Source organism: Neofelis nebulosa, chromosome 7, assembly GCF_028018385.1.
Source record: "Neofelis nebulosa isolate mNeoNeb1 chromosome 7, mNeoNeb1.pri, whole genome shotgun sequence".
Lineage (NCBI taxonomy): Eukaryota > Metazoa > Chordata > Mammalia > Carnivora > Felidae > Neofelis > Neofelis nebulosa.
The window spans coordinates 26574556-26601831 of NC_080788.1; the positions used below are offsets into that span (position 1 = coordinate 26574556).

Sequence of the window (27276 nt, forward strand, 5' to 3'; positions counted from 1 at the left end):
GAAATTGCAAGCCTTTAATAGACTCCAGAGTTCCAAAATAGTTACATCAGACAGATTCTGTTAGTTCAATTGTACATATGCAAAGACATATTTCTGGTGCTTCCTACTCTGTCATCCCTTAACTGAATCTTTTACAATCAATTCTCAAGTCACATCCATGTGCACAACCCTGTTGTCATTTTCATTGAGACTGAATTAAACTCGATAGTACTTTGGGTAGAATTACTCTTTTACAATGTGAATCTTCCAATCTAGAGACATGGTTTGTTCCTATGCTTATTTAGGTCTTCCAAATTTATATCAGTAATATTTTATATCTTTCATATTAAGGCTTTATATGTCTTTTGCAATGTTGATTATTAAGTATTGGACATTTTCACTCTATAATAAGGAATTTCCCTTTAAATTTTTTTTTAATTTTATTGCTGGCATAGGAAATGAAAGCTAGTTTTGTCTTTTATTTAGCAAATTTTTAAACACATTTATAAACTATAACAATTTATATTTAGATACTTTGGATTTTCTATGAACGGAATAATGTAAATAATGAAAGTTTTATTTCCTATTTTCTAATATTTTAATTTTATATTCTTGTCTTATTGCATAATGTTAAACAGAAGTGAGAACAATGAGAATTCTTTTATTACCCTTCAGTTTAAAGAAACTATTTAATCTAAATATGAAGTTTTCTACTATTTTTAAAAAGGATTACTTTCAAATTAAGTAAATTGAGTTCCGGAAGATGGCGGCGTAGGAGGACGCTGGGCTCACTGCGCGTCCTGCTGATCACTTAGATTCCACCTACACCTGCCTAAAGAACCCAGAAAACAGCCAGAGGATTAGCAGAATGGAGTCTCCAGAGCCAAGCGCAGATGAGAGGCCCACGGAAGAGGGTAGGAAGGGCGGCGAGACAGTGCGCGCTCCACGGACTGGCGGGAGGGAGCCGGGGCAGAGGGGCGGCTCGCCGGCCAAGCGGAGCCCCCAAGTCTGGCTGGCAAAAGCGGAGGGGCCTGACGGACTGTGTTCCAACAGCAAGCGCGACTTAGCTTCTGGGAGGTCATAAGTTAACAGCTCTGCTCAGAAAGCGGGAAGGCTGGAGGACAAAGGGAGGGAGAGCTGCTGAGCCCCCGGACGGCAGAGCTCAGCTTGGCGGGGAACAAAGGCGCTCGCCAGCGCCATCTCCCTCGCCCATCCCCAGCCAAAATCCCAAAGAGAACCAGTTCCTGCCAGGGAACTTGCTCGCTCCGCGCAAACACCCAACTCTGTGCTTCTGTGGAGCCAAACCTCCGGCAGCGGATATGACTCCCTCCTGCTGCCACAGGGCCCCTCCTGAAGTGGATCACCTAAGGAGAAGCGAGCTAAGCCTGCCCCTCCTGCCCCCATGCACCTTGCCTACCCACCCCAGCTAATACGCCAGATCCCCAGCACCACAAGCCTGGCAGTGTACAAGTAGCCCAGACGGGCCACGCCAACCCACAGGGAATCCCGCCCCTAGGAGAGGGGAAGAGAAGGCACACACCAGTCTGACTGTGGCCCCAGCGGTGGGCTGGGGGCAGACATCAGGTCGGACTGCGGCCCCGCCCACCAACTCCAGTTATACACCACAGCACGGGGGAAGTGCCCTGGGGGTCCTCACCACTCCAGGGACTATCCAAAATGACCAAACGGAATAATTCCCCTCAGAAGAATCTCCAGGAAATAACAACAGCTAATGAACTGATCAAAAAGGATTTAAATAATATAACAGAAAGTGAATTTAGAATAATAGTCATAAAATTAATCACTGGGCTTGAAAACAGTATACAGGACAGCAGAGAATCTCTTGCCACAGAGATCAAGGGACTAAGGAACAGTCACGAGGAGCTGAAAAACGCTTTAAACGAAATGCAAAACAAAATGGAAACCACGATGGCTCGGATTGAAGAGGCAGAGGAGAGAATAGGTGAACTAGAAGATAAAGTTATGGAAAAAGAGGAAGCTGAAAGAAAGAGAGACAAAAAAATCCAGGAGTATGAGGGGAAAATTAGAGAACTAAGTGATACACTAAAAAGAAATAATATACGCATAATTGGTATCCCAGAGGAGGAAGAGAGAGGGAAAGGTGCTGAAGGGGTACTTGAAGAAATTATAGCTGAGAACTTCCCTGAACTGGGGAAGGAAAAAGGCATTGAAATCCAAGAGGCACAGAGAACTCCCTTCTGATGTAACTTGAATCGATCTTCTGCATGACAGATCATAGTGAAACTGGCAAAATACAAGGATAAAGAGAAAATTCTCAAAGCAGCTAGAGATAAACGTGCCCTCACATATAAAGGGAGACCTATAAGACTCGTGACTGATCTCTCCTTTGAAATTTGGCAGGCCAGAAAGGCTTGGCACGATATCTTCAGTGTGCTAAACAGAAAAAATATGCAGCCGAGAATCCTTTATCCTGCAAGTCTGTCATTTAGAATAGAAGGAGAGATAAAGGTCTTCCCAAACAAACAAAAACTGAAGGAATTTGTCACCACGAAACCAGCCCTACAAGAGATCCTAAGGGGGATCCTGTGAGACAAAGTACCAGAAACATCACTACAAGCATAAAACATACAGACATCACAATGACTCTAAACCCGTATCTTTCTATAATAACACTGAATGTAAATGGATTAAATGCGCCAACCAAAAGACATAGGGTATCAGAATGGATAAAAAAACAAGACCCATCTATTTGCTGTCTACAAGAGACTCATTTTAGATCTGAGGACACCTTTAGATTGAGAGTGAGGGGATGGAGAACTATTTATCATGCTACTGGAAGCCAAAAGAAAGCTGGAGTAGCCATACTTATACCAGACAAACTAGACTTTAAATTAAAGGCTGTAACAAGAGATGAAGAAGGGCATTATATAATAATTACAGGGTCTATCCATCAGGAAGAGCTAACAATTATAAATGTCTATGCGTCAAATTAAGTAAATTACCTTTTTTGTTTTCTCTATTCATTGAGATCATATACATATATTTTTACTTTCTCCATTATGAAGTGAATTACACTGATTGATTTAGAAATGTTAAACCCAGCTTGAATTCTTAGAATAAATTTAACCATTAAATATTATCTTGAGTTATCAAAGTCTAGTCATAATTGGTACATTACTCTTTTCCAGGCTGATCTCCATGGGGCTGGGTTGATTGTAGGCTGATCTCTTAACATACATTGACTTTGTTATTTTTCAATACTTCTTTATCTCCTTTAGCTTTTCTGTTGATACTGCACTATAAGTATTTTACCTCATGTTATTTTCTCCTTTGATTATCTGTTCCAGCTCTTTATTAGACAATTCTGCTATATATAACCTCTTATTTAGGGGTGTGTGTGTGTGTGTGTGTGTGTGTATGAACATGGCTCATTATTTTTTAATTAATATAGTAACAATTATAGATGCCAGTTGCTGAGTGCTTTCCATGTGTGTGCCATATTTCTCAGAGACTTCCAAATACCTTATCTTATTTCGGGAAACAAATATCCAGATCTAATAGGCACAGAGAACTCCTATCAAAACCCACGCCAAGACATATTGTAATTAAATTTGAAAAATATAACAATAAAGAAGGGAATTCCTTGGGAATTTTCAAATTTCCCTAGCAACCACTTGACAGGTTTTTAAAAATTTATTTAAATGTTTATTAAAGTAGCAGGAAGCCGTATAAATTTTACAGAACTAGTCATTAAGTGAAATATGTATATTAATTCATAAGGTAAATATTTTATAACTCATTTAGTCATTTGTATGGCATTTACACTAAATGGGTTTAGAGTTGCGAAAATTTGGAAAGATGGAGAGTAGAAGGACCCTGAGCTCAACCCATCCCAGTTTTACAACTACATATCCTCTACATCCAAGTCAATAAACCAGAGAGTGATCTGAATACTGGCAGAACAAATTCCACAACTAAATATAAAGAAGCTGCATCTGAAAGGTTAAGGAGGTCAGAAAGGCAAAAGGAGTCTGCCCCCAGGAAGGAGGGAGCTGTGCACACAGAAAGGGCAGAGAAATGGGCCCTTGCACCAGGGAGCTTACATGGAGAAGAATAATAATTCTCATTGGTTTAAAACCAGAGGGGCTGAATTCTGTAATTTGGTAAAACCAGTGGGACTTGGAGCCTAGAGCTTTAAAAGCTGATTTCGTGCTGGGTGAGCTGGGCGGGGGGGTGGGGGGGGCGGTGGTGGTCAGAGACAACAACCTGCCCAGAGAAGGAGCACAAAAATGACAATTTGCATAATTCTGGGACAAACAGGAGACAGATCTGTTCATACTGATTTTGGAACGTGTTGGGGACTTCTTTGAAAAAGAGGGAGCTGGTAGGTGCCATTTTTAGCCCCTGCCTTCCAGCATAAGTACAGAGCCACCTGCAGGAGGCAGGTCTGCGCAGACACTTGTAGCTTCAACCCAGAGATCAGAGAAAATTTCAACCCAGCTTCAAATCAGAGATCACATGCATCCTGCCCAGTTGCATCATAGAGCACAACCACATGCCCCAGCCATTGTTGTGCTCCATGACCAGCCACCGGGTAGAAAGTTGCCACTGCATGCCATGCACAGCTGTGCACCCCAGCCACCATCCCACTCTAAGCCCAGCCCCGCACAGCCATCACTCAAGCCACACCCAGCCTCATGCCCCTGGCCACCTCAGCACACAGCTCCCAGCTGCCACAGTGCTTTGGGGGAACCCAGAATAGGACTAGTGTGCCAATGCAAATTTTGCTAACAGTGCTGCCCTACTTCCAAGTTCCCCTGTGGGCATACCCCTTCAGAGCCGGCCTGCCTGGGTCCCAGTAACACCACAGAGAGCAAGCACAACCTACAACATGCAGACTATCAGTGCAGATACCTGAAAGGAAAAATGACTCAGACACAATAGCAGGGCATAAGCAACACACATAGGATATTCTCCTGAAATTCCAGTTTCTGGTAAACATGGGACAGTGCACTGCAGGGCATTCCAGGAACTTTTCTTCATAAAGTCACTACTTTCAAGAGAGAGGAGGGGCGCCTGGGTGGCTCAGTCAGTTGAGCATCCGACTTAGGCTCAGGTCATGATCTCGCAGTCCGTGAGTTTGAGCCCCACGTCGGGCTCTGTGCGGACAGCTCAGAGCCTGGAGCCTGTTTCGGATTCTGTGTCTCCCTCTCTCTCTGACCCTCCCCCATTCATGCTCTGTCTCTCTCTGTCTCAAAAATAAATAAACGTTTAAAAAAAAAAAGAGAGGACACAGCTGACTATCTTAACACAAAGAAACAGACACAGAGAGGCAGACAAAATGAGGAGATGGAGAAATTGATCTAAAATGAAAGAACAGGACAAAGCCATGGCCAGAGATCTAAGTGAAAGAGATATAAGTGACATGGCTGATTTAGAATTTAAAGCAATGATCACAAGGATACTCACTGGACTTGAGAAAAGAATAGAAGACATGAATAAGACCCTTAGGACAGAGGATAAGGAATAATATAGCAGAGATAAATGGAGATAAAAGGCTTAATAAATGAAATGAGATATATGCTTGATGGCATGAAGAGCAGGATAGAAGAAGCAGAGGAACAAAGTAGTGACATAGAAGACAGAGAAATGAAAAGAAATCTGCTGAAAAGAGAAAACTATTACACAAAAATGAGAAAAGACCTAGGGAAATCAGGGATTCCATCAAACATAACAACATTCATATTATAGGAGTCCCAGAAGAATAAGAGAGAGAGAAGGGAGCAAAAGTCTTATTTGAAGAAATAATAGCTGAATACATTCCTACTCTGAAGAAGAAAGCAGATATCCAGATCCAGGAAGCACAGAAAAGTCCAGCCAAAATCAACATAAGTAGACATACATCAAGACATATTCTAATTAAATTGGCAAAATATAGTGATAAAGAAAAAAAATCTTAAAAGCAAAAAGACAAAAGAAGAGAGTAACTTAACAAAGGAAAAGCCCAAAGGTAGGCAGAAGATTTTCAACAGAAACTTTGCAAGCCAGAAGGGAATGGCATAATATATTCAAAGTGCTGAATGGGAAAAATCTGCAGCCAGGAATATTCTATCCAGCAAGATGTCATTCAGAACAGAAGGAGAGATAAAGAGTTTCCCAGACTACTTAACCAGTCCTGTAAGTAATATTAAAAAGGACTCTTCCAGTGGAAAGGAAAAATCAAAAGTGATAGTATAAAGTTGGGAAAAACAAAAGAAGTAAAAATAAACATTTCAGTAAAATATCAGTCAAGGAACTCACAGAAAAGTGAATGTAAAATATGACACCATATACCTGTAATGTGGTCAAGAACAAAAAGAAAAGAATGTGTTCAAACTTAAACAATCTTCAACTTAATATAGACTGTTATATGCAGAAAAGGTTATATACAAACCTAATGGTAACCATATATAAAAAACACTAATAAACATGTAAATAATAAGGAGAAAGAAATATAAATATAGAACTAAACAAAATCAGCAAGCCACAAAAGAGAGAAAGACAAGAAAGGATCAGAGAAAATCTTCAGAAACAACCACAAAACAGGGAATAAAATGGCACTAAATACACATTTATCAATAACTGTTTCGAATTAAAAAGTACTAAGTGCTCAAATCAAAAGACAAAAATTGAAAGAATGGATTAAAAAAAGAACAAGACTCATCTATATGCTGCCTACAAGAGACTCATTTTAACCTAAAAACACCTGAAGTTTGAAAGGGAGGGATTGGAGAAACAATTATCATGCAAATTGATGTCAAAAAGCCAGAATAGCAATACTTACATCAGAAAAATACACATTAAAACAAGGAGTATAACAAGAGACAAAGAAGGACACTATATAAATAATAAAGGTGGCAATCCAGCAAGAAGATATAATAATTGTAAATATGTATGCAACTAACATAAAACATTCAAATACATAAAATAATAACAAACAAAAAGTAGCTAATCAATAGTAATAAAATAATTGTTAAAGGGGACTTTAACACCACACTTACATCAATGGATAGATTATCCAAACAGGAAATCAACAAAGAGAGGCTTTGAATGACACACTGGAACAGATGGATTTTAACAGATATATTCAGAACATTCCATCCTAAAGCAGCAGAATACACTTCTTTTCAAGTGCGCATGGAACATTCTCCAGAATAGATCACATATTAGGCCACAAAATAAGGGTTCAACAAATACAGAAAGATGGAAGCCATGGCATGAATCTCTTCTGACCACAATGTTATTAAACTAAAATCAACCATAAGAAAAAATATGGAAAGAACACAAATGGAGGCTAAATAACATGTTACTAAACAATGAATGGGTCAACAGGAAACCAAAGAAGAAATTAAAAAGTACATGGGAACAAATGAAAATGAAAACACAATGATCCAAAACCTCTGGAACACAGCAAAAGCATTTCTAAGAGGGAAGTTTATAGCAATACAGGTCTTCCTCTAGAAACAAGAAAAATCTCAAGTTGAAAACCAAACCTTACATCCAGAGGAGCTAAAAAGAACAACAAAGAAAAACGAATTCCCGAGTTAATAAAAGAAAGGAAATAAGAAAGATAAGACCAGAAATTAATGAAATAGCGACTAAAAAGACAATAGAAAAGATCAATAGAACCATAGTTTGTTCTTTAAGAAGATAAACCACATTAACAAAACTTTAGGTACAAAGTCTTTAGTCACAGAGAGAGAGAGAGAGAGAGAGAGCTGAAATAAATAAAATCATAATGAAAGCAGAGAGTTTACAACATATACCACAGAAATGCAAAGAATATAAGAGACTACTATGAACAATTATACATGAACACATTGGAAACCTAGAAGAAACTGTTAAATGCCAAGAAACATACAACCTTCCAAGAAGGAATCATGAAGAAACAAAATACCTTATCAGACCCATGACTAATAAGGATATTGGAACAATATCCAATTTGAATTCAAATTTTTAATTTAAAAATTCCTTAATAATAGAAGCTCAGGACCAAACAACTTCACTTAATTTCTACCAAACATTCAAAGAAGAGTTAATATCAATCGTTCTTAAACTTTTCCAAAAAATAAAAGAAGAGGGAGCACATCCAAACTTATTTTTGAGGCCAGCATTACCCAGCTATCAAAACCAGACAAAGACACAAAAAAGGAAAATTGCTGGTCAATATCCCTGATTAATACAGTGAAAATGCTCAACAAACTATTAAAAAATCAAATTTAACAATACACTAAATGGACCATACACTATGATCAATTGAGATTTATTCCAGGTTGCAAGAATGGTTCAAAATCTGCATATCAATATAGATGATATACCACATTAACAAAATGAGAAATAAAACCATACTTATCTCAATAGATGCAGAAATAACATTTGACAGAATTCAAAATTCATTTACGATAAAAACTCCCAACAGAGTGAATATAAAGAGAATATTCTTCATCATAATAAAGGTCATATGTGTCAAGTCCACAACTAACATAATACAAAACAATGAAAGGCTGAAAGCTTTTTCTCTATGATCAGGAAAAAGACACAGATGCCCACTCTTACCAATTTTATTCAACATAGTATTGGAAGTCCTAGCCACAGCAAGTAGGGCAGAAAAATAAACAAAATGCATCAGAATTAGAAAAGAAGTAAAACTGTCACTAATGGCAGATAACAAAATATTATATATGTAGAAAACCTTGAACACTTTACAAAAAACAGTGTTAGAGTTAATAAATTCAGCAGTTACAGGATACAAAATCAACCTACAGAAATCAATTGCATTTCTATACACTAATAATGAGCTATCAGAAAGAGAAATATTTTAAAATCTCATATAAAATCACATCAAAAAGTATAAAACACCTAGATATAATTTAACAAAGGAGATTAAAAACATGTACATTGAACACTATAAAACATTGATGAAGGTAACTGAAGACACGAATAAATCAAAAGACGTTCTACGCTTATGAATTGGAAGAATTAATATTGTTAAAATGTCCAACCTACCCAAAGTAATCTTGGGTATAGATTCAACACAATCCCTATAAAAATTCCAATGGCATTTTTCACAGAACTAAAGAAAAAAATTCTACAATTTGTATGGGAACACAAAATACTTTGAGTATCCAAAGCAATATTGAAAAAGAAGAACAAACCCAGAGGTATCACACACCCTGATTTCAACTACATTACAGAACTATGTATTCAAAACAGTATGGTATTGGCATAAAAGTAGACATATAGATCAATGGAACAGAATAGACAACCCAGAAATCAGCCATGTGTCAATGGTCAACTAAGTTATGGCAAAGTATCCAAGAGCATGTGGGGAAAGGAGAGTTTCTTCAATAAATGGTGTTGGAAAAAAAACTGGACAGCAATATGCAGAAGAATGAAATTGGAGGAGTATCTGGGTGGCTCAGTTGTTTGAATGTCCAACTCTTGATTTCATCTCAGGTCACAATCCCAGAGTTGTGGGATTAAGCCCCATATCAGGCTCTGTGTTGAGCATGGAGCCTGCTTGAAATTCTCTCTCTCTCTCTCTCTCTCTCTCTCTCTCTCTCTCTCTCTCTCTCCCCACCCCTCTCCCAAACTTGTGCTCTCTCTCTCTCAAAAAAAAAAAAAAAGATGGAACTGGAAAACTATCTTATTTTATACACAAAAATTAATTCAAAATGGATTAAACAATTGAATGTAAGATCTGAAACCATAAAATTCCTAGAATAAACATAGATGTAGATAGTAAACTCCTTAACATCAGTCTTGGTTTTGCTTATGAGTTTTTGGGTTTATACAAAAACAAAGGCAATAAAAGCAAAAATAAATAAGTGGAACCATATCAAATTAAAAGTGTCTTCATGGCAGAGGAAACCATCAACAAAATGAAAAGGCAACCTCATAAATGGGAGAAGATATTTGCAAATCATATATCCAATAAGTGGATAAATCCAAAATATGTGAAGAACACATACAACTCTATAGCAAAAAACCAAATAGTCCAATTAGAAAATAAGCAGATGATCTGAACAGACATTTTCCCAAGGAACACATACAGAAGACCAACAGGTACATTAAAAGATTCTTGACATCACTAATCACCAGAGAAATGCAAATCAAAACAATGAGATATTACCTCACACTTATTAGAATGGCTATTACCAAAAAGAAAAGAGATAACAAGTGTTGATGAGGATATGGAAGGAATCCTGTGCACTATTGATGGGAGTGTAAGTTGGTGCAGCCACTATGGGAAAGAGTATGGAGTTCCTCAAAAAACTAAAAATAGAACTACCATATGATCCAGCAATTACACTTGTGGGTATTTATCTGAAGAAAACAAAAAGACTAACTCCAAAAGAGAGCTGCATCCCCATTGCATTACAACATTATTTACAATAGCAAAGAAATGGAAATAAACTAAGTGTCCATCAACAAATGAATGGAAAAAGAAAATGTGGTTTATATATACACAACAGAATATTATTTATCCCTAAAAAAAGAATGAAATCTTGCTTTTTGCAACAGAATGGATGAAAATGGTAATGTATATTCTTTTCTTTATGATTTTCATCATAACATTTTCTTTGCTCTTGCTTACTTTATTGTAAGAACACAGTATATAATACATATATATCACACAAAATATGTGCTAATTGACTATCAGTAAGCCTTCTGGTCAACAGTAGGCTATTAGTAGTTAAGTTATACATAACTTTTTGACTGCATGGAACGGTAGCTTCCCTAACCCCCGTGTTGCTCAAGAGTCAACTGTATTACTTTTTCTATGTATAAAGGTAGCATAAATAATAAAATACTTAGGAATTAACCTAAGCAAGGATGTGAAAGACTTGTACAATGAAAACTACAAAATGTAGCTGAAAGAAATTACAGAAGAATTAAATCAATGACAAAATATTCCCTGTTCAATGATTGGAAGACCTAATATTGTTATGATGTAAATTCTACTCAAAGGGATATACAAATTTAACACAATCCTTATCAAAATCCCAGTGACATTATTTTCTACAGAAATAGAAAAACATTTTCCAAATTCACATGAATCTCAAGGACCACTGAATACCTAAAACAATCTTGAAAAAGAAGAATGAAGTTGGAGGACTCACACTGAACCACAGTAAACAAAATAGTGTGGTACAGGCATAAAGACAGACTAAAAAGCCTAGAAATAAATCCTTGCATGTATGGTCAAATGACTTGCCAAAGATGCCAAGATCATTCAGTGACAGAAAAAAAAAGTATTTTCTACAAATAGTGTTTAGAAAACTGTGCATTCATATGCAAGATAATTAACTTGAACCTTTACCTAACACCATATGCGAAATGAACTCAACATACATCAAAGATGCACATGTAAGAGCTAAAACTTGAAAAAAATAACATAGAGGAAAGCTTCATGACTGAATTTGACAATTGGTTTGACAATGGTTACTTGCAATGTACACCAAAAGTACAGGCAACAGCAACAAAAAATAAACAAAGTGAACTTCATTAAAATTTAAAATTTTGTGCATCAAAAGACACTCTCAATCGAATAGAAAAGCAACACACAATGGGAGAAAATATTTTCAAATCATATATCTGGTAAGAGATTAATATACAGAATATATTTTAAAAAACCTCCTATAACACAAAAATGAAAAAAGAAATAATCTATTTCAAAACTGAGCAAATCTGTGTAGACATTTCTTGAAAGAAGATATAAAAAATGGCCAATAAGCACATTATGTGGTGCTCAACATCACTAATCATTAGGGAAATGCAAATCAAAATAACAGAGACTTATAAAACAAAAAACAAAAATGGAAAACAGGTGTTGTTGAGGATGTGTAGAAATTGGAACTCTTGCTCTTAGGAATGCAGAATACTGTAGCCACTATCCAAAACAGCATGCCAGTTTCTCAAAAAATTAAATATATATTACCCTATGATCCCAAAACTGTACTTCTGGGTATACATAGAAAAGAATTGAAAGCAGAGGCTTGAATAGGTACACCAATGTTCATAGCAACATGATTCACAATAGTTAAAAGGTGGAAACAACCTACATGTCCACATACACATGAATGGATAAACAAATTTTGACATATACATACTGTGGAATGTTATTCTGCCTTAAAAAGGAATGCAGTACAAATATGTGCTATAACATGTATGAATCCTGAAAAAAATTATGACAAGTAAAATGAGGAAGACACAAAGGAAGAATTGTTATATGATTCCACTGATATTAGGTACCTAGAACAGTCAAATTCTTCAGTGACAGAAAATAGAGCAGTAGTTAACAGGAGCTGAGGGTGGGTTATTTAGTAGTTATAGAGTTTCAGCTGGGAATGATGAAAAAGTTCTGGAGATGGATAGTGGTGTTTGTTGCACAACACAGTGAGTGAACTTAATGTCACTTAATTGTACACTTAAATAGATTTAAATGTAAATTTTATATTATATTTTACTGGTATTAAACAAAAGAGATGATTGTTAAAAGACAATTGACTAACAATTAACCTATGTAGAACATGTGTAACAACAACAGCAAATAGGACAGAGAAAAAATAAAAGCATATTGTAAGATTCATATACTATACATGAAATGATGTAATTTAAAGGTAGACTATATATTATTTTAAAGGTATCTATTTTGGGGCGCCTGGGTGGCGCAGTCGGTTAAGCGTCCGACTTCAGCCAGGTCACGATCTCGCTGTCCCTGAGTTCGAGCCCCGCGTCAGGCTCTGGGCTGATGGCTCGGAGCCTGGAGCCTGTTTCCGATTCTGCGTCTCCCTCTCTCTCTGCCCCTCCCCCGTTCATGTTCTGTCTCTCTCTGTCCCAAAAATAAATAAAAAACGTTGAAAAAAATAAATAAAAATAAATAAAGGTATCTATTTTAAACCCTGAAGCAACTAGAACAAAACAAAATAAAATAGATACAACTACCAAGCCAGTGACAGAGAAAAGTGAAATCAGAATTAAAAATTGTAAATCTTTTTAAAAACCTCAGTTGGTTCTATTTGTCAGGTAACATAGTTTTTTTTAACATTTATTCATTTATGAGAGACAGAGACACAGCACAAGCAGGGGAGGAGCAGAGAGAGAGGGAGACACAGAATCCGAAGCTGGCTGCAGTCTCTGAGGTGTCAACACAGAACCTGATGTGGGGCTGGAACTCACGGACCAGACCGCGAGATCATGACCTGAGCCCAAGTCTGATGTTTAACCTACTGAGCCACCCAGGCGCCCCTATATTTGCCAGGTAAGGGGGGCAGATTGAAGGGGGCAGGCTAAGTGTAAAAAGAAAAAAATGTTCTAAAGAGCCCATGCCCACAAGTAGAGTGGGGTAGGATGAGAAGATGGGAATGTATGCTTATTATTGCTAAATCTGTTTTCTATTTTTTCTCTTTTAAGAAAAGCCAGAAATTTAGAGTATTTACTCACTCATTTGCTTATTTAGAGAGAGAAAGAGAGAGAGAGAGAGAGCACAATCATGCACATGAGTGGGGAGAGGGGCAGAGAGAGAGAAGAGAGAGAATCCCAAACAGGATGTGAGCTGTTAGTGCAAAGCCCAAAGCGGGGCTTGATATCATGAACCATGAGATCATGACCCGAGCTGAAATGAAGAGATGCTTAACTGAGCCACACAGGTGTTCCTCTAATTTATTTTAAAACAGTGCTGGCTAATTAAAACATGGCCATAGTATACATGTAGCCTTCAGAGTGCTAATATGTGAGCTGTAACTTAAATAAAGTGAAAATAAAATAAATACATGATGGATTGAAAACACAGAGTATGCTTTCTGTGAATGGAGTATTTATTACTTAGAGCATCCTGTACCTTCTACCCTTCTTCCTACTCTTTCTTTTGCTTTTTCTGATATTTTATGTCCAAATTCTTTTTCTGAGTCCAAATCAGTTGTCATCTTTTCCTAGGAATTTTCCTTCTTCTAGTCAGACTTGACCTTTCTGTTTCCTTAACAGTCAAAACTCTCTTGGGGTGCCTGGGTGGCTCAGTCGGTTAAGCATCCAACTTCAGCTAATGTCAGGATCTCCCAGTTTGTGAGTTTGAGCCCCGCGTTGGACTCTGTGCTGACAGCTCGGAGCCTGGAGCCCGCTTCAGATTTTGTGTCTCCATCCTTCTCTCTGCCCCTCTTCTACTCATGTTCTGGTCTCTCAAAAATAAATAAACATTAAAAAAAAAAAAAGACTCTCTTGTTTCCATTTGGGCAAAGCACTTAAAATTCTGCTTTGAATACCTGAGAATCAATGAGTTTATCGTTCCATTAATGAAGTATTTATTAAATTCCCACCGTGGGCTGGCACTGTGATATTCTTACCTGTTTCTGGCCTGGATTTGTCTCCTCCCAACACTTTTTTTTTTTTCCCCTATACAATTCCCAGGGTGAATCTCTTCTACAATCATGTCCTTCCTCGGACCAACAAAACTATTCAGTAGCTTTTTCTTGTTGGCAGGAGGAAGTTAACTCCTTAGCTCCACATTTCCTGTCTTCTTTAACCTGGCCTCTGTGTACCTGCCTCATCTTACCTCTTTCTTTCTTTACCCTCATTTTTAATAAATACAAAATTACATGCAGTTCCACAAAAATGCTTTATTTTGTTAAATGGGCTCTTGGCTTATGACATCCTCTACTCAACTTCTTGTCAAGCTCTGTTTCCTCATGGTGACATTGCTTCCCATGTTTTAGCCATCTCTGCAACACCTACTCACACAGAGCCTTCCTTCCCTATCTCTGTTTTGGATGGCATACAGTGGATGTTATTGGGGCAAATGCTCCACCCATTGCCCAGCATCCCCAAGTTCGGCTATTTTAGGCTCTCACACTGGAAACTAAATTAAAAGTGAGACTGGTTAACCCTGAGGTTATGTGGAACTGGGGTGCCCTCTACTGCTTTGCAGAAGTGTAACTATTTTTCTTTATGTCATTCAATAAAAGGGAAAATATTAGTGGAATAAATGGGAATTCAGTTGAAAGATCATTATTCCTCAGGGCAAACACTGAATTGTATATTAAAATAAACATTTTAGTTTATTTTAGAGACTGCATTACCATTTTATCACAGGGAGACGGTAAGTATCCAAGCCCCATGCTTGAATACAATTTTAGATTTTACAAGTTTACATTGAATACAAGTTTAGATTTTACTTAACAATGTCCATATATTCAATAATATGTACTGAAATTAAAACTGATAAAAAAACTTACACCCAAAATATGGAAAATTTTTAAATAATTCATCAAAAGAACATAAATTCACTTATATTTCATTATTTGTCCGTGACACCTTGATAAGGTATTATTGTGAAGAATTAATGTATGTAACTCTCACTAATCCAAAAGTAATTCCTGGAATATCCACAAATTTTTTTTTCATAAATTTCTGAATGACTTTGTTTCATAATCTGTAAACTTTTGGATTCACTAGTTTTTTGAACCCTTTCATTTACCCTACGCTGTTTAATTCTCCTAATAGGTGAGAATTACATTAAGTTGATTCTGATTGTTTTTAATTTAATGATTTTGACCATCAACAAACTTATCAGTGTTATCTCTTTTGAAAAATTAGAAAATGAAGAAATGTATGTGTTCAAGTTAACCAGTTTAGAGCCAGAATTTCAAATAAGCCTTTTATGTAATTTGTATTTCATGTAGAACCACTAGAATCAGAATGATTTAATACTGTGGCTAAATGTATGTTCAGAATAACACCTCTTGTGTATTTGCAACATTCATACCTTTTTATGTCCTGTTCAGAAATATATTTACAATTACTTATTTTTGGAGAATCTTGGAATTTTTGAAATGTGTAAAAGTACCAGCAGGTAGCTTAGATTTGGAATACAGAGTATTAGGCATAACTGAAAAATACAGTGACTTCACACACTGAAAGGTTAAAGATCCTTTCTGAAGCAGAGTTAGAAATTTGCCTTTTCTCACAATTATTCTGTTAAAAGTGACTATAAACAATGCAGTGTCACAAAAGATACAGGATAACAGTATAAATCTCATCGTGTTCTTGGTGGTTTAACTTTAAATCTTGAACATTTTCTCCTGGAGGCTTTCATAGTCAAGAGGCATCCACCTCCTGGGTAAACAAGATGCTGCAATCTTAAATTTAAGGAAGGTGCTTGCTTTTGCATCCATCTTGTTTTGTCGCTTGAAAGGGACCTTATTTCCTTCCAGTTGTCATTAGTGCCACCTCTTTGCTCTGCACCACTGAGACAGAGACAGACATACTCCTACAAACCCCAGTGTTGAAGCCCTTGTGTGCATGGGTGCAGTGCACCCATGTCTGGGTCCTAGGAGCACTCCTTGGCGAGCTTCCTCCGCTCAACCCCAGGCCTATTCTCAGGTCTTCAGACCCACAGCCCCTTGTCATTGACAAGCGGCTTCTTGTCAAGAAATAACACTTCAGGAAAAAACAAACAAACAAACAAACAAACAAACAAATGCCAAATGTATACTGCAAGTAGGTAAGGGTTTAATTCTAATTTAATCCAGTTTTGCTCTGGCTTTCCCTCCTGTAGCAATGAATTGCAGATAAAATTATTTTTTAAAAAGCCTCATAAACGAGTTTATTTCTAAAGAGAATAGGAGATGAGGACATGGAGGAGTGTGTTGAAGACTGAGTAAGGACACCAGGTTGGGGATGCTCAGCGTTGGACTTAAAAAGAATTAACTCCCAGCACTGGCCCTGGCTACAACCTTGCTGACACTCCCTTCCCAGTTCTTCTGTAAAAACGGGAAACCAGTGGTGTTACACAAGGCACCCAGTATGTTCCTGAAAGCCATCAAGAAACTTCAGAAGTATGGCCTATCCCAAACCGGGCCAAGCCTCTGGAGCTGAACCCTTCCCCCTCTGTTGAGCCGGCCCGAGGGCGCATTTGGTGAGAGTCTGGCGGCCTCTACCGGAGCGCCTCTGCAGAGGAACGTTCTTCAATCCTAGAGACGACATGTGGCGCTCAGGAGAGGTGAGAGCGAGCGCGAGAGTGCACTGGGGGCGCGGGGGGATCTGCAGCGGGGCAGCGCGCGGCCTCGGGCGCGGCGCAGAGCGGGGCCGCAGGGCGGCGGCGGGAGCGCGGGGCGGCTGATCCGCTCGGCCCAGGAGAACTGGGCAAGTTCGCGCTGGCAGCATGGGGCGGTGACGCCGCACCGGCCTTCCGCGCCTGCCAGCCGGGGGAGAGGAGAAGGAGGAGGAGGCGGAGGAGGAGGAGGAGGAGGAGGCGGCGGAGGCGGCGGCGGCACCCTCGCCGACGGCTTGCCTCCCCGGCAGTGGGGTAAGAAGATGCGGTCGAGGGTGAGAGGAAGGGCGGCCCCGACCGGGCACGCATCCCTCTCCTCCGGGCTCCCGAGCCTCGAACTGCATGGCTCGAGATGGGAGGTGGAGAGCAGGCGGGGCGCCTGGGGCAGCCTGGAGCGCAAACTTTCCCCCGGCGACTGCGGGGGCAAGGCAGAGCGGGAGGGCAGGGGCGGCCTGAGCTGTGCGGCTCGGCCGGACGGGGCACCAGGGCGCAGCTACCGCGGGCCCGCCGGTAGGACTTGGGGTGTGGGGACACCCGCCGCCGTCCCTGGAGCCGGAGGGGCGAAATTGCCCACCTGGAGGGCCCCGCCAGCCTCGGGGCTCTGAGGCGCGCGGTGTCCCGGAGCTGCTGGCGGGGTGGGCGCGGACTCCGCGGGGGTGTCGCGGGTGGGTCGCGCGGGCTTCTTGAGGCCGGGGGGTCTCAGAGCCGCCGCTGCAGCACGCGTTTCTCGCTGAGGAGGCTCAGACCTGAGGCTGGAGCAGGGGAGAGTACGAGGGCCAGCAAAGAGCCGGGAAGGGTCGGCGAGACTGAGGCGCGGGGCGCGCTGCTGCGGACAGGGCGGGAGGCCGACCCTGCCCGGCCGCCGGCGCCAGGGTGGCCAGGCTGCGGCTCCGCAATGCTGCCCCTGAGCCCACCTGCGCCCGTAAGATCCCGCCGCGGTCAGGGGACCGTGGGAGCGGAGCCTCTCTTTGGGGGTCCTGGATCAGGGTTGAGGGCAGTAGGAGGCGCCGCCCGGGCTTCCCGCATGCAGCGCGGAGTGCTCGCCGCCCTGACTCCGGCCCGGGTCTGGCGACAAGGCTCAGGACACCCGCCCAGGAGACCACCGCATGGCACCCTGCCCTTCTTGACACGAGGGCCTTCGCTTCTGAGGTGGAAGTACCTGTTGTATGTTTCCCAGTTCCGGAGTTTGCCTGGGGTCTCCTTGGGAAAATGTTCCTTGTGAACACGCGGTGTTCCTCTATCATGTGCACCTATTTGCGTTATGCGCATATTGAGAAATATGTTCTTTCGCTAAGGTTAGTTGCAGAGCCCAGGGACTGTGCCTGCCTGGACTTCAAATGCATTAATTAGGGCCCGGCACAGAGCTGAGAGACTTCCCCAAATGGAGGGATTATTAAGTTATTTAGTTATGGGGACAGAATGCTGAGAATGTGGCAACCCTCTTTTGAAAGCAGTTCTTATCGTGATCCTATAGAAGCTTTGTTTCTTAAATGTGCCTTTTTTCCCCTCTTTCCACATACTTTCTCTCAGCACATTGCAGAACAAGGAGTAGCTTGCTGGCTTTGAACGCGTGGCAAATATTCAGAAAGGTAAAATGATTCCACTTGTGGATTTGACAAATGCAAAATACAGTTGATCAGATAACTTCAGATATTTGTTCTAATAATAGGACTAATCAGTCATTTGATAATAAGCTGAAAAGTAAAACAAAGTAAAACGTGGGAAAAATAAATTAGGAGAATGAGTCTGCACTCTGAGTAAAAGTAGAAAGAAATTAAGACATATTGTAACTCCTTTCCATGTCCCAACTTACTGCCCAGTGGACATAGGTAACAACCTGCTGTGGAGCCGTGCTGGGGAAGGACAGCCAGGTTCCTTTCTTTGTAAATTGTGCGTACTAGCAGTAGGATATGATTTCAGGAATGGACACAAAAAAATTCACATTGTATGCTTTTCCCTGTTGTGTACCTTTCAGCTTCAAGATCAAGTTGAAGAAAGGAACCGTTATTCCAAATTCATCTGCGTCAACTATTATTCTCATTGGGAATGGACAATGGAATGTTTTCTAGCTTTATCATGATCAAAAACCTCCTTCTCTTTTGTATTTCCATGAACTTAGCCAGTCACTTTGGGTGAGTTACCATCTATCTTTTATTTTATGGTTTTCAGTGCACAGGTGCCTTTAAGACACTTTGCTGAGTAGTACATCAACAAACCCTCACTTGCCGTCTTTGCAGTCCCCTGCCCTTCAGTTTATTGTAAATAAATAGAGTCCTTGTCCTATACCACACTCTCATTCTGAGCAAGGCTGTGCCACGTTTGGGGTCTCTGAAGTGAGTCAGAGAAAAGAGGCAGACTATGTTTTCAGAAATGGTTTCAGAATCAGCTGTGTTTTCTTCTACTTAGGTTAAAACAAGATTCAAAAGCTCGCAGACATAAAGGAGTTACTGCTTGTTGGACAAGACAATGTTCAATGTTTTGATTGCCCTCCTTGGTTCCATTATGCAAAGGGATTGCCTTTAAAGGCAAGCCCACACTATGTGGAATTGACAGGACTTGGCAGCGGTTCTGGCCTGATCCAAAGGCCTTGAACTGTAGCCACCTGAATGCAAGTGGAGATACTAGAAACTACGCGTGTCTGAAGGTCTGCAAGACACACCTGGGCCTATGCCTTCCTTTAAGCTCTTTCATTTCAGCCTTAGTATCAGGGTACGCATTCTATGTTTTTTTTCCATCAAACTAGAGATAACAAACATTCCAGGTAAATGTTTGTATAGGTGCTGATATTCCTCCACACTTTTCTCCTCCCCAAAACTGTTCCAGCTAATCAAAAGGATTGTAACTTGAAGTTGATGGACCATAATTAATAAATTAAATTTAATGACAAAAGTTGCCAAGCACTTGTTCTGTAAAAATCAGCTCCAAAAATTCCATAGTGTACTCTGCACTGATGTAAATCAGAGAAAGATCTTAAGCACACAGTGGCTCTGCTACCCAGAGACCCCTCTGGGCCACACCTCTCTGGCCATTAAGGAAGACCCTCTTAAGGTACATGACATTCTCTGTCCTCTGGACATTTTCTTCTCTTCTGACATTTCCATGTCTCTACCGAGGAGTGAGGTTTGTGACCATCCCCACATGGGGACCGGTACCCAGGTCAGTGAGGGGCATGCCTGTCCCTCAGCACGGGACATGCCTGTGTTGCAGCCATTTCAGCCATTCAGAGTATTCCCTTGGAACAGAGCATTCATTGTTATTCTTGCCTTGCTGCTCCTCTTAGGTGGACACCTCGCCTACCCTGCCTTCAGTTTCCTTATCTGTTCAATGAAAATTTTCCTTTCCAAAGTCTCTCCCATCTGTTAAGTCCTATAAAGTATGTTGTTCCAGGTGTTCCCCTGAATGAAAGCTGCATAAGTAAAATCATACACAGTGCTTACATTTCCAAGTTAATACATTAGGTAGTGTGTTTACTGACATACTGCGTATATTTAGCAATATTTAAGAGGTAAGGAATATGCTAGGATTGGAAACATGTTTTCTTTTTAAGATTTTGGTTGAATGTATTATCGTGCTTTGCATACTCATGAAGTTTCTACACTTCCTGGTGGATGCAAGCCTAAAATATGAAGTAATGTGCATATGGAGGTTAACCATTAGACACAGCTATACTTTATTTCTTACTTAATTTGGTGGTTTTCTGAAGTTAACTTCAAAATAGAGAGATAATTGTTAGTTTCTGGAAGCTAACATTGAACAAGTGGTGTAAGACCCTTCAACTTCCCTAGAGAATTAGCTGCTGGAGGAGTTTTGAATTTTTAAGACATATGCTCAATAGTCCATCCTAAAACAATGCCTGCTAACTGCAAAAAATACATGAGACACAGAATATCAATTAAAAAAATCCTTAATTCCCCCACACAGAAATTATCATCCTTTATATTTTGGTGTCTTCTTCCCCTTATTTCTATGGATATTTTTATATAGTTGGGATCATACCGCACCTTCAGTTTTGTACTGTGCTTTTTTTTTCATGTCGTTTTGTTATTACAGACTCTTTAATATTTATGATTTAAAAATGGATGAGTATTATTACAGTGCATGAATGCTTCATCATCTAGTATTTTCCTAATTTGGGATGTTTATATTCTTTCCGATAATGCTGTTATAAATTGTCCTATAGTGAACATACTTGCGTATAACTATTTTAAGTATTTGAGACTATTTTTATTAGAAGATATTCCTGTAAGTGGAATTTTGCGTCAGGTTTCCAGACTGCTTCTAACTTGTGATCCTGTGGGTTTAGTTGCATTTAGTGAAGTAGGGTGTCTAGCAAAATGGGAAGGGGGATTTCAAAAATCTGGCTAGCAAGGTGTGGCTTTCAACAACCAGCCACAAAAGACATTTCAACATCTGGGAGCACAAGTTTCTATTGATTTCCTTTATTATACGAGGCTCCTCTCACTTGCTTATTACTTTAAATGTACTTAAGAATGATTTTGTTAATTGCAAAAAATAAAAGTTTCTTAACACTCATTTGACTTAAAATCTTGACAAAACAATAGCTATCACAATATGGAACACCTATTGCTATGTTATCTGTTTTAGGTAAATCCTAGGAGGAACCTTATAAGCTAAGCATCATTAGCTCAGTCTTATAGTTAGAGAAGGGAAAGTCGGGGAGTGGGGCTAACCCAGACAGTAACTGCTAGGATTTGTTACTTAGCACTCCTCAGTGATTTAACCCTAGTGGTCCTTGGCCAAACAGAGCTTGCTAGTAGGTCTGAGTCAAACAAATCTATAAAGGAAGGGAATGTAATTCTGAAAGCTATTCTATGCATTGGGGTAGAGAGTGTTTTTTGTTTTGAGATTACGGGGGAAAAAGAGTAGTGGTAAGTTTTGTCTTTCCTCGCTAAAGAGTTTGTGTGATTGGGTTCCAAATAGAGATGAAAGAAGAAGCATGCAAGGTCCTAACTTGAACATTTTAGGACAAGAGAAATACTGACTCCTGCAAATACATAAAAGAAACCAGACAACTGGTGGAGGGTAAAGAGGGTTACACAAGACTGGTCAGTGAGCCAAAGGAAAGAGGCAAGTGTGAGCTTTTGTGCATATACAAGGTTATACTCAGTGTTTGTGACAAGTATGTGGATTTGGCAATCAGAAAATTTATAAATCTGATAAGTAAAATATATTTGGTAATTATATGATAATTAATGTGAAATTGCTTTTAAAGTATATGAGTATTGTTTCTTTTGCTTCTCTCGATTTGATTAGAGTCACCAGCAGCTCATTTTCAATAGCCTTTATAATTCTTTTATTAGTTTTAAGTTACATAACAGAGCATGAGTCAAACATATAATGGGACAGAGGCCTTATTTAACTGTCAGCCTTATGTTATGTCACATTTGGAGACATGGTATTATTTGAATCATTATAATTATTTTAATAAGACCAGTAATCAGAAGTACAGGGTATAGAAAAACTAGCACAGAAACAATATTTGAATCAATATATCAAAATGCATAATATTAAATTTAAACTGGAATTAATTTATCATCATTTGAAAAATCACTTTATCGGAATCAATTGACAAATGATAATTATAAGATAAAATTGAGTATTATCAACGTAATAATAGTAAAATCTGTTTCCATTCATTTATTTGTATTAAATATATTTTAAAGGTTTATCTATTGGAAAAGAAAAAGTGCATTAGAATTTTATTACATGGGAGCTACCATTCCAATGTACTTTGGTAAACAGTGTTTTATAATTAGCAATTAAAAGCAGACTCTTGTAGAAGTAACTTATGAAAATGAATAGATAAAGTTATTCTTTATCTGACTACATGCATGTGCTAACCTGTACCTTTGGTTTCATGAAGAGAGATTTTTCATACACATTCTCAAGGATGGTTCTTTTCTTTTAGCTTGAGCAGAAAGTGCAATCTCTGAATCATTCAGCTATTCACAATGTCTTTTTAAATAGCAAGTTCTCTCTTTTGAATCCCCAGATGGCAAGTTCTTCCTGTACTGTGGCTGCAGGTTCATGAGGTCCAGGACAAATGGTCACTGTAATAATTATCAAAAAGCACACAGAAGCACCGCCTAAGCAGTTAGGACACCGGCAGGTGATGGGACATCTTAAGTGGAGGGTGCAGAGAAGGCCAGAGATCAGAAAGGTAGATCTTGCATATAGCAAAAATTTGGTGATTAAGGTGATTAAGACCTTGCTACAGAGTAATGCCCAACATTTTTTAAGGTACCAAAAGAAAATACTTCCAATTACATGCTCTATTGAGGAAACTTTTAGCATGTTCCTCATGCCAACAGGCAGTGAGCTTAGCAAAGCTTAGGAGGACAGTAGGCCAGCACCAACCTAGCCGACCCGGTCTGGCGATCAGCTCCAAGATGAGTCACTGGCTTGGTTCAAGGGGAGAAAGAGAATATGGGCTTTTGAATTTTTACAAAGGTGCGATTGCATAACATGCATATTTTAATTTGTGTGAAATTTGAGAACAAAATATTAGAATCAAAAGTAAAAAGAAATCTTATCATAGAACTCTGTTGGTAGCAACAATAATTATCATTGTTTGTATGGGTTTATATTTCCTTCATTTCTAGAAAGCATTTTCAGAAAATGTACTATTTAATTTTCTACTATGAAAAAAACTCCTTTTGTAAGTGAAAAGAGCTCAGGCTGGAGAGCATAGGGAAATGTGTCTAATTTTCAGAATCAGGATCCATATCAGGCCTCAGGGCCTGGACCAGTGCTCTCCATTGCAGGACCTTCTCCAGAATGTCTAATATTTAAGGTGCAATCAAAAGGGAAAGAATGAGGGTGGAAATCTATAGATTGGGAACAAAAGAATGTCCTAATCTAGAACTCAAATAACACTGTTCTAAAGATAGTGTGTCTGCCGCAGCTCAAATAAAATCAAACACAAAATATGTCCTATGAAATAAAATATTATAGAGAAGGGATATGATAGTAAAAGTAAGATATGCTAGGAAACAGGCTTTAGCAGTTCACTGAAAACTCTATTTCATTTGTATTTATTTAACAAGTTATTTCAAAACCAAAAAGCAAACCTAAAAATAAATGAAATCCAAGACCAGATCATTTTCAATTTTAACAAAACAAAAAAATTGGGCCATCACTCTATAATCAAACTAGATCTTATTCTAGGACCCCTGTTAAGTTTATAGAGATAGCACTAGGTATCACTTTGACAGAGAGCAGTCAGGCTGCTCTGATCTCTGTTGCTGCATGCTCACTGTGTGGCTACAGAGGAATTTCTAAACCTGCCTGCAACTCAGTTTCCTAATCTCAAAGTGGAGTTAATAATGGATCCTACGTCACAGGGCTGATGTGAAGGATATGTTGCTGAATGTATGCTAAATGCTGAAACAAGGCCAGGTAGGGAGGGGTTGCTAAGTATAGGCTAGCTATCTTTCTGGATGTTGTGACCAGGAGACACCCAAAGTTTGCTAGACCTACAGGATAAGCTTGGTGCTGGGCCAGGGCCTAAGCATAGCAAAGTCAATAACTTTAATCACGTCTGCAAAGTCTTCTTGCCATATAATGTAGTACATCCATAGTCACAAACTGAGATTACAATGTGAGCATCGTGGAGAACATTGCCTTGCTGCTAGTAGCATCAATGTGTATTGAGTCCTCACTATGTTCCAGGCACTGTTCTAGGTGCTGAGTTCCTGTGGTGGGCAGAGTAGAGCATGCCTTCAAGGAGGGTGCATTCTGGTTTTTCCATGTCAGTTGGGTCACAATTGCTATTAAGAATTATTTAGAGTAGGAGACAGTGAGTGTACTGAAGGTAGATGCTTGAACAAACATCTGAGGGATGTGAGGATGTGAGCAGTGCGGTTCATGGAGAAGGCTGAACAAGTGAGAGGAGGAGCGAGTGTATCAGCATGCTTGGATGGTAGGCACAGCAAGGAGGCCAGGATATTGAAAGGAAAGACTGATAAGAGGCATAATCAGAGGGTCAGTGGGGCGGTGGGGGAAAGGGTCATATGGTGAAAGAATTTGTAGGCCATGCTAGGTAGTACCAGGAAGAGCAGTTGGCTCTTATTTTGTAAGTCAAAGAAGGTCTGGGATTGGTTTTAAGTAGGAGTGAAGTATGATCCAATTGAGGTGTGACAGTAATGTGACTTAAACTTTAAAACTTGCTCTGGCTGCTGAGTGGAGGATAGAACAAAATCTGGGGCAGGGGTGGTTAGTAAAGGAAGGAGCAGTCAGGGCAGTTAAGAGGCGAATGCAGTGACCCAAGGGAGGGATGATTTTTGACCAGTGGGGTTTGTTAGTAGATTGACATGGGCATGAAAGAAAGGAGTCAAGGATGACCCCCTTCCCCCCACTGGTATTTGACCTGAAAACATGACAGATTCAATTGCCTGTTGCTGAGCTGGAGAAGACAGTAGTTAAAAAGGTTCTAGTGAAAATCTTCAGTGCAGTTATGGACATGTTAAGCCCTGTTAGATATCCAAGTGGCCAGACAGCCATTGGATACAGAGGTCCAGAGTTCAAAAAAGATTGGGGCTAGAGACATGAACTTCAAGTTTTTCATATATGGGAGATATTTAAAGCCATTAGATTGGTTGAGATCATTTAGGGATTGAATATAAACCAAAAAAAGGTCCCTGGACTGTGCTCTGTGTAAATTTAGAAAGGCAAGGGGGTGGGGGCAAGTGAGAGGAGGAGGTCAGTGAATATAGGAAGAACAAAGAGGGCAGCATCCTGAGGCCAAGAGGAGGAAGTGTTGTAAGAAGGGAGATGTGGTCAAATAAGGACTGAGAGCTGATTGTTGGATCGGGCATTGTGCAGTAGCATCCAGAAGAAAGGCTTCTTTGGGATGTAGGCAGTGAAAGCCAGACTGGAGTGGGTCCAAGAGAAGGAAGGAAAGGCAGCAGAGATTTCTAGTATAGACAACTCTTCAGTGAGTTTTGAGTAGAAGAGGGGCAAAGAATGGAATGCTAACTGGAAGGGAATATAAGGTGAATGAAAGACATGTTAAAGACCTGATATGTTACAACAAATGTAATTGATGATAGGAATTATTAGGGATGGAGGGAAAACCATGTGTAATAAACACCAGGATGGTTCCTGTGCAGCATAATCACACACAGGGGGCATCCTGTGTGGTTGGGGAGAGTCTAGGGAAGTGGGTAGGTTTAGATGAAGGGGGTGTGGCCTATGAGATGGGAGACCGACTTTTTACCTTGTAGGCGGTATGATTCTGAGCTGGGCTGCAGTGAAGTGGACAAGAGTAAAGAGACTACACGAAGGGTGCCAGCAGGGGTAGGTTTGAGCACTATTAGGGAGCTGATAGGCAGGGCTGGGGGCACCTTTGATGTGAGGCCCATGGCAGTGAAAACAATCTAAGAGTTCTGGCATAATGTTTCATGGCCATGACTTCGTCCACATGAGACACATTTCAAGTCCATGTTTCCACCACAAGAGGGGACAACTCTTATTTGGAAACTTAAGATTGACTTCCATTGTCTAGCTAGTGTCCACCATGTTTGTTATTTTCTTTTATATAGTTTTTCAAATGGTTAAAGTGGTGTGCAGTGGAAATTTAGATGTCTCAGGGAAACATCACACAACAGTGCCACTTAAAGGTACTTATTTAATGAGATTAAAGTGACAAGCAAATAAACTGAAGATATATTTCTTAGAAGTAATTAAATGCTGTGGAAAGAATGCAGAAAGAAATGCAATTTAAGAAGACAGGGAAACTGCCACTTAAAAGCAACTTAGTTCCATTCCCAAAGTAAGTTCATTGCCATTATGGATCCCATTTTATATAAATCAAAAATGGCTGTCAATATAAGCAGAGATAACATCACAAAGAAATGCATCACTCTTAGCCTTCAATAGCACCATTTGTGGTACATTACTCAACAGACTTTTCTAAACCCCAGAAAGGGTGACATAACTCTTGAACTTGTACCCTTTTAAATGCCAAAATAAGACCTCATCAGGCATCATTTGGAAAATGAAATACCTTTAAAGATGGAATCTGCAACATATTGTTGTTGTTGTTATTATCATTAGAAATTATAATACTGAGATAAAGTTATATTGGAGTAAAATCCTTCACAGTTCCTCAAGAACAAAATTACTCTGAGATTGAATTAATGCAACTCACTTTTCAGAGCAATGCATGGATTCTACTACAGGGTTAACTCTGTGTGGTAACTGTCTGA

General features: G+C 39.6%; 2 protein-coding genes across 2 annotated transcripts in view; one reads left to right on the plus strand and one right to left on the minus strand.

Annotated features, from left to right (window-relative positions):
• The window catches only part of GABRB3 (gamma-aminobutyric acid type A receptor subunit beta3), a 475998-nt gene that overhangs the window by 379061 nt on the left and 69661 nt on the right, over positions 1–27276 (minus strand). The gene's annotated exons all lie outside the window — the stretch shown is intronic.
• GABRA5 (gamma-aminobutyric acid type A receptor subunit alpha5) overlaps positions 16914–27276 on the plus strand; it is an 88717-nt gene continuing 78354 nt past the window's right edge. Inside the window, exons 1-3 of the mRNA XM_058736904.1 lie at positions 16914–16996; positions 18578–18636; positions 19023–19179. Coding sequence (XP_058592887.1) covers positions 19094–19179 — 86 coding nt within the window. The 5' untranslated portion in view covers positions 16914–16996; positions 18578–18636; positions 19023–19093. The remainder of the gene's footprint in view (positions 16997–18577; positions 18637–19022; positions 19180–27276) is intronic.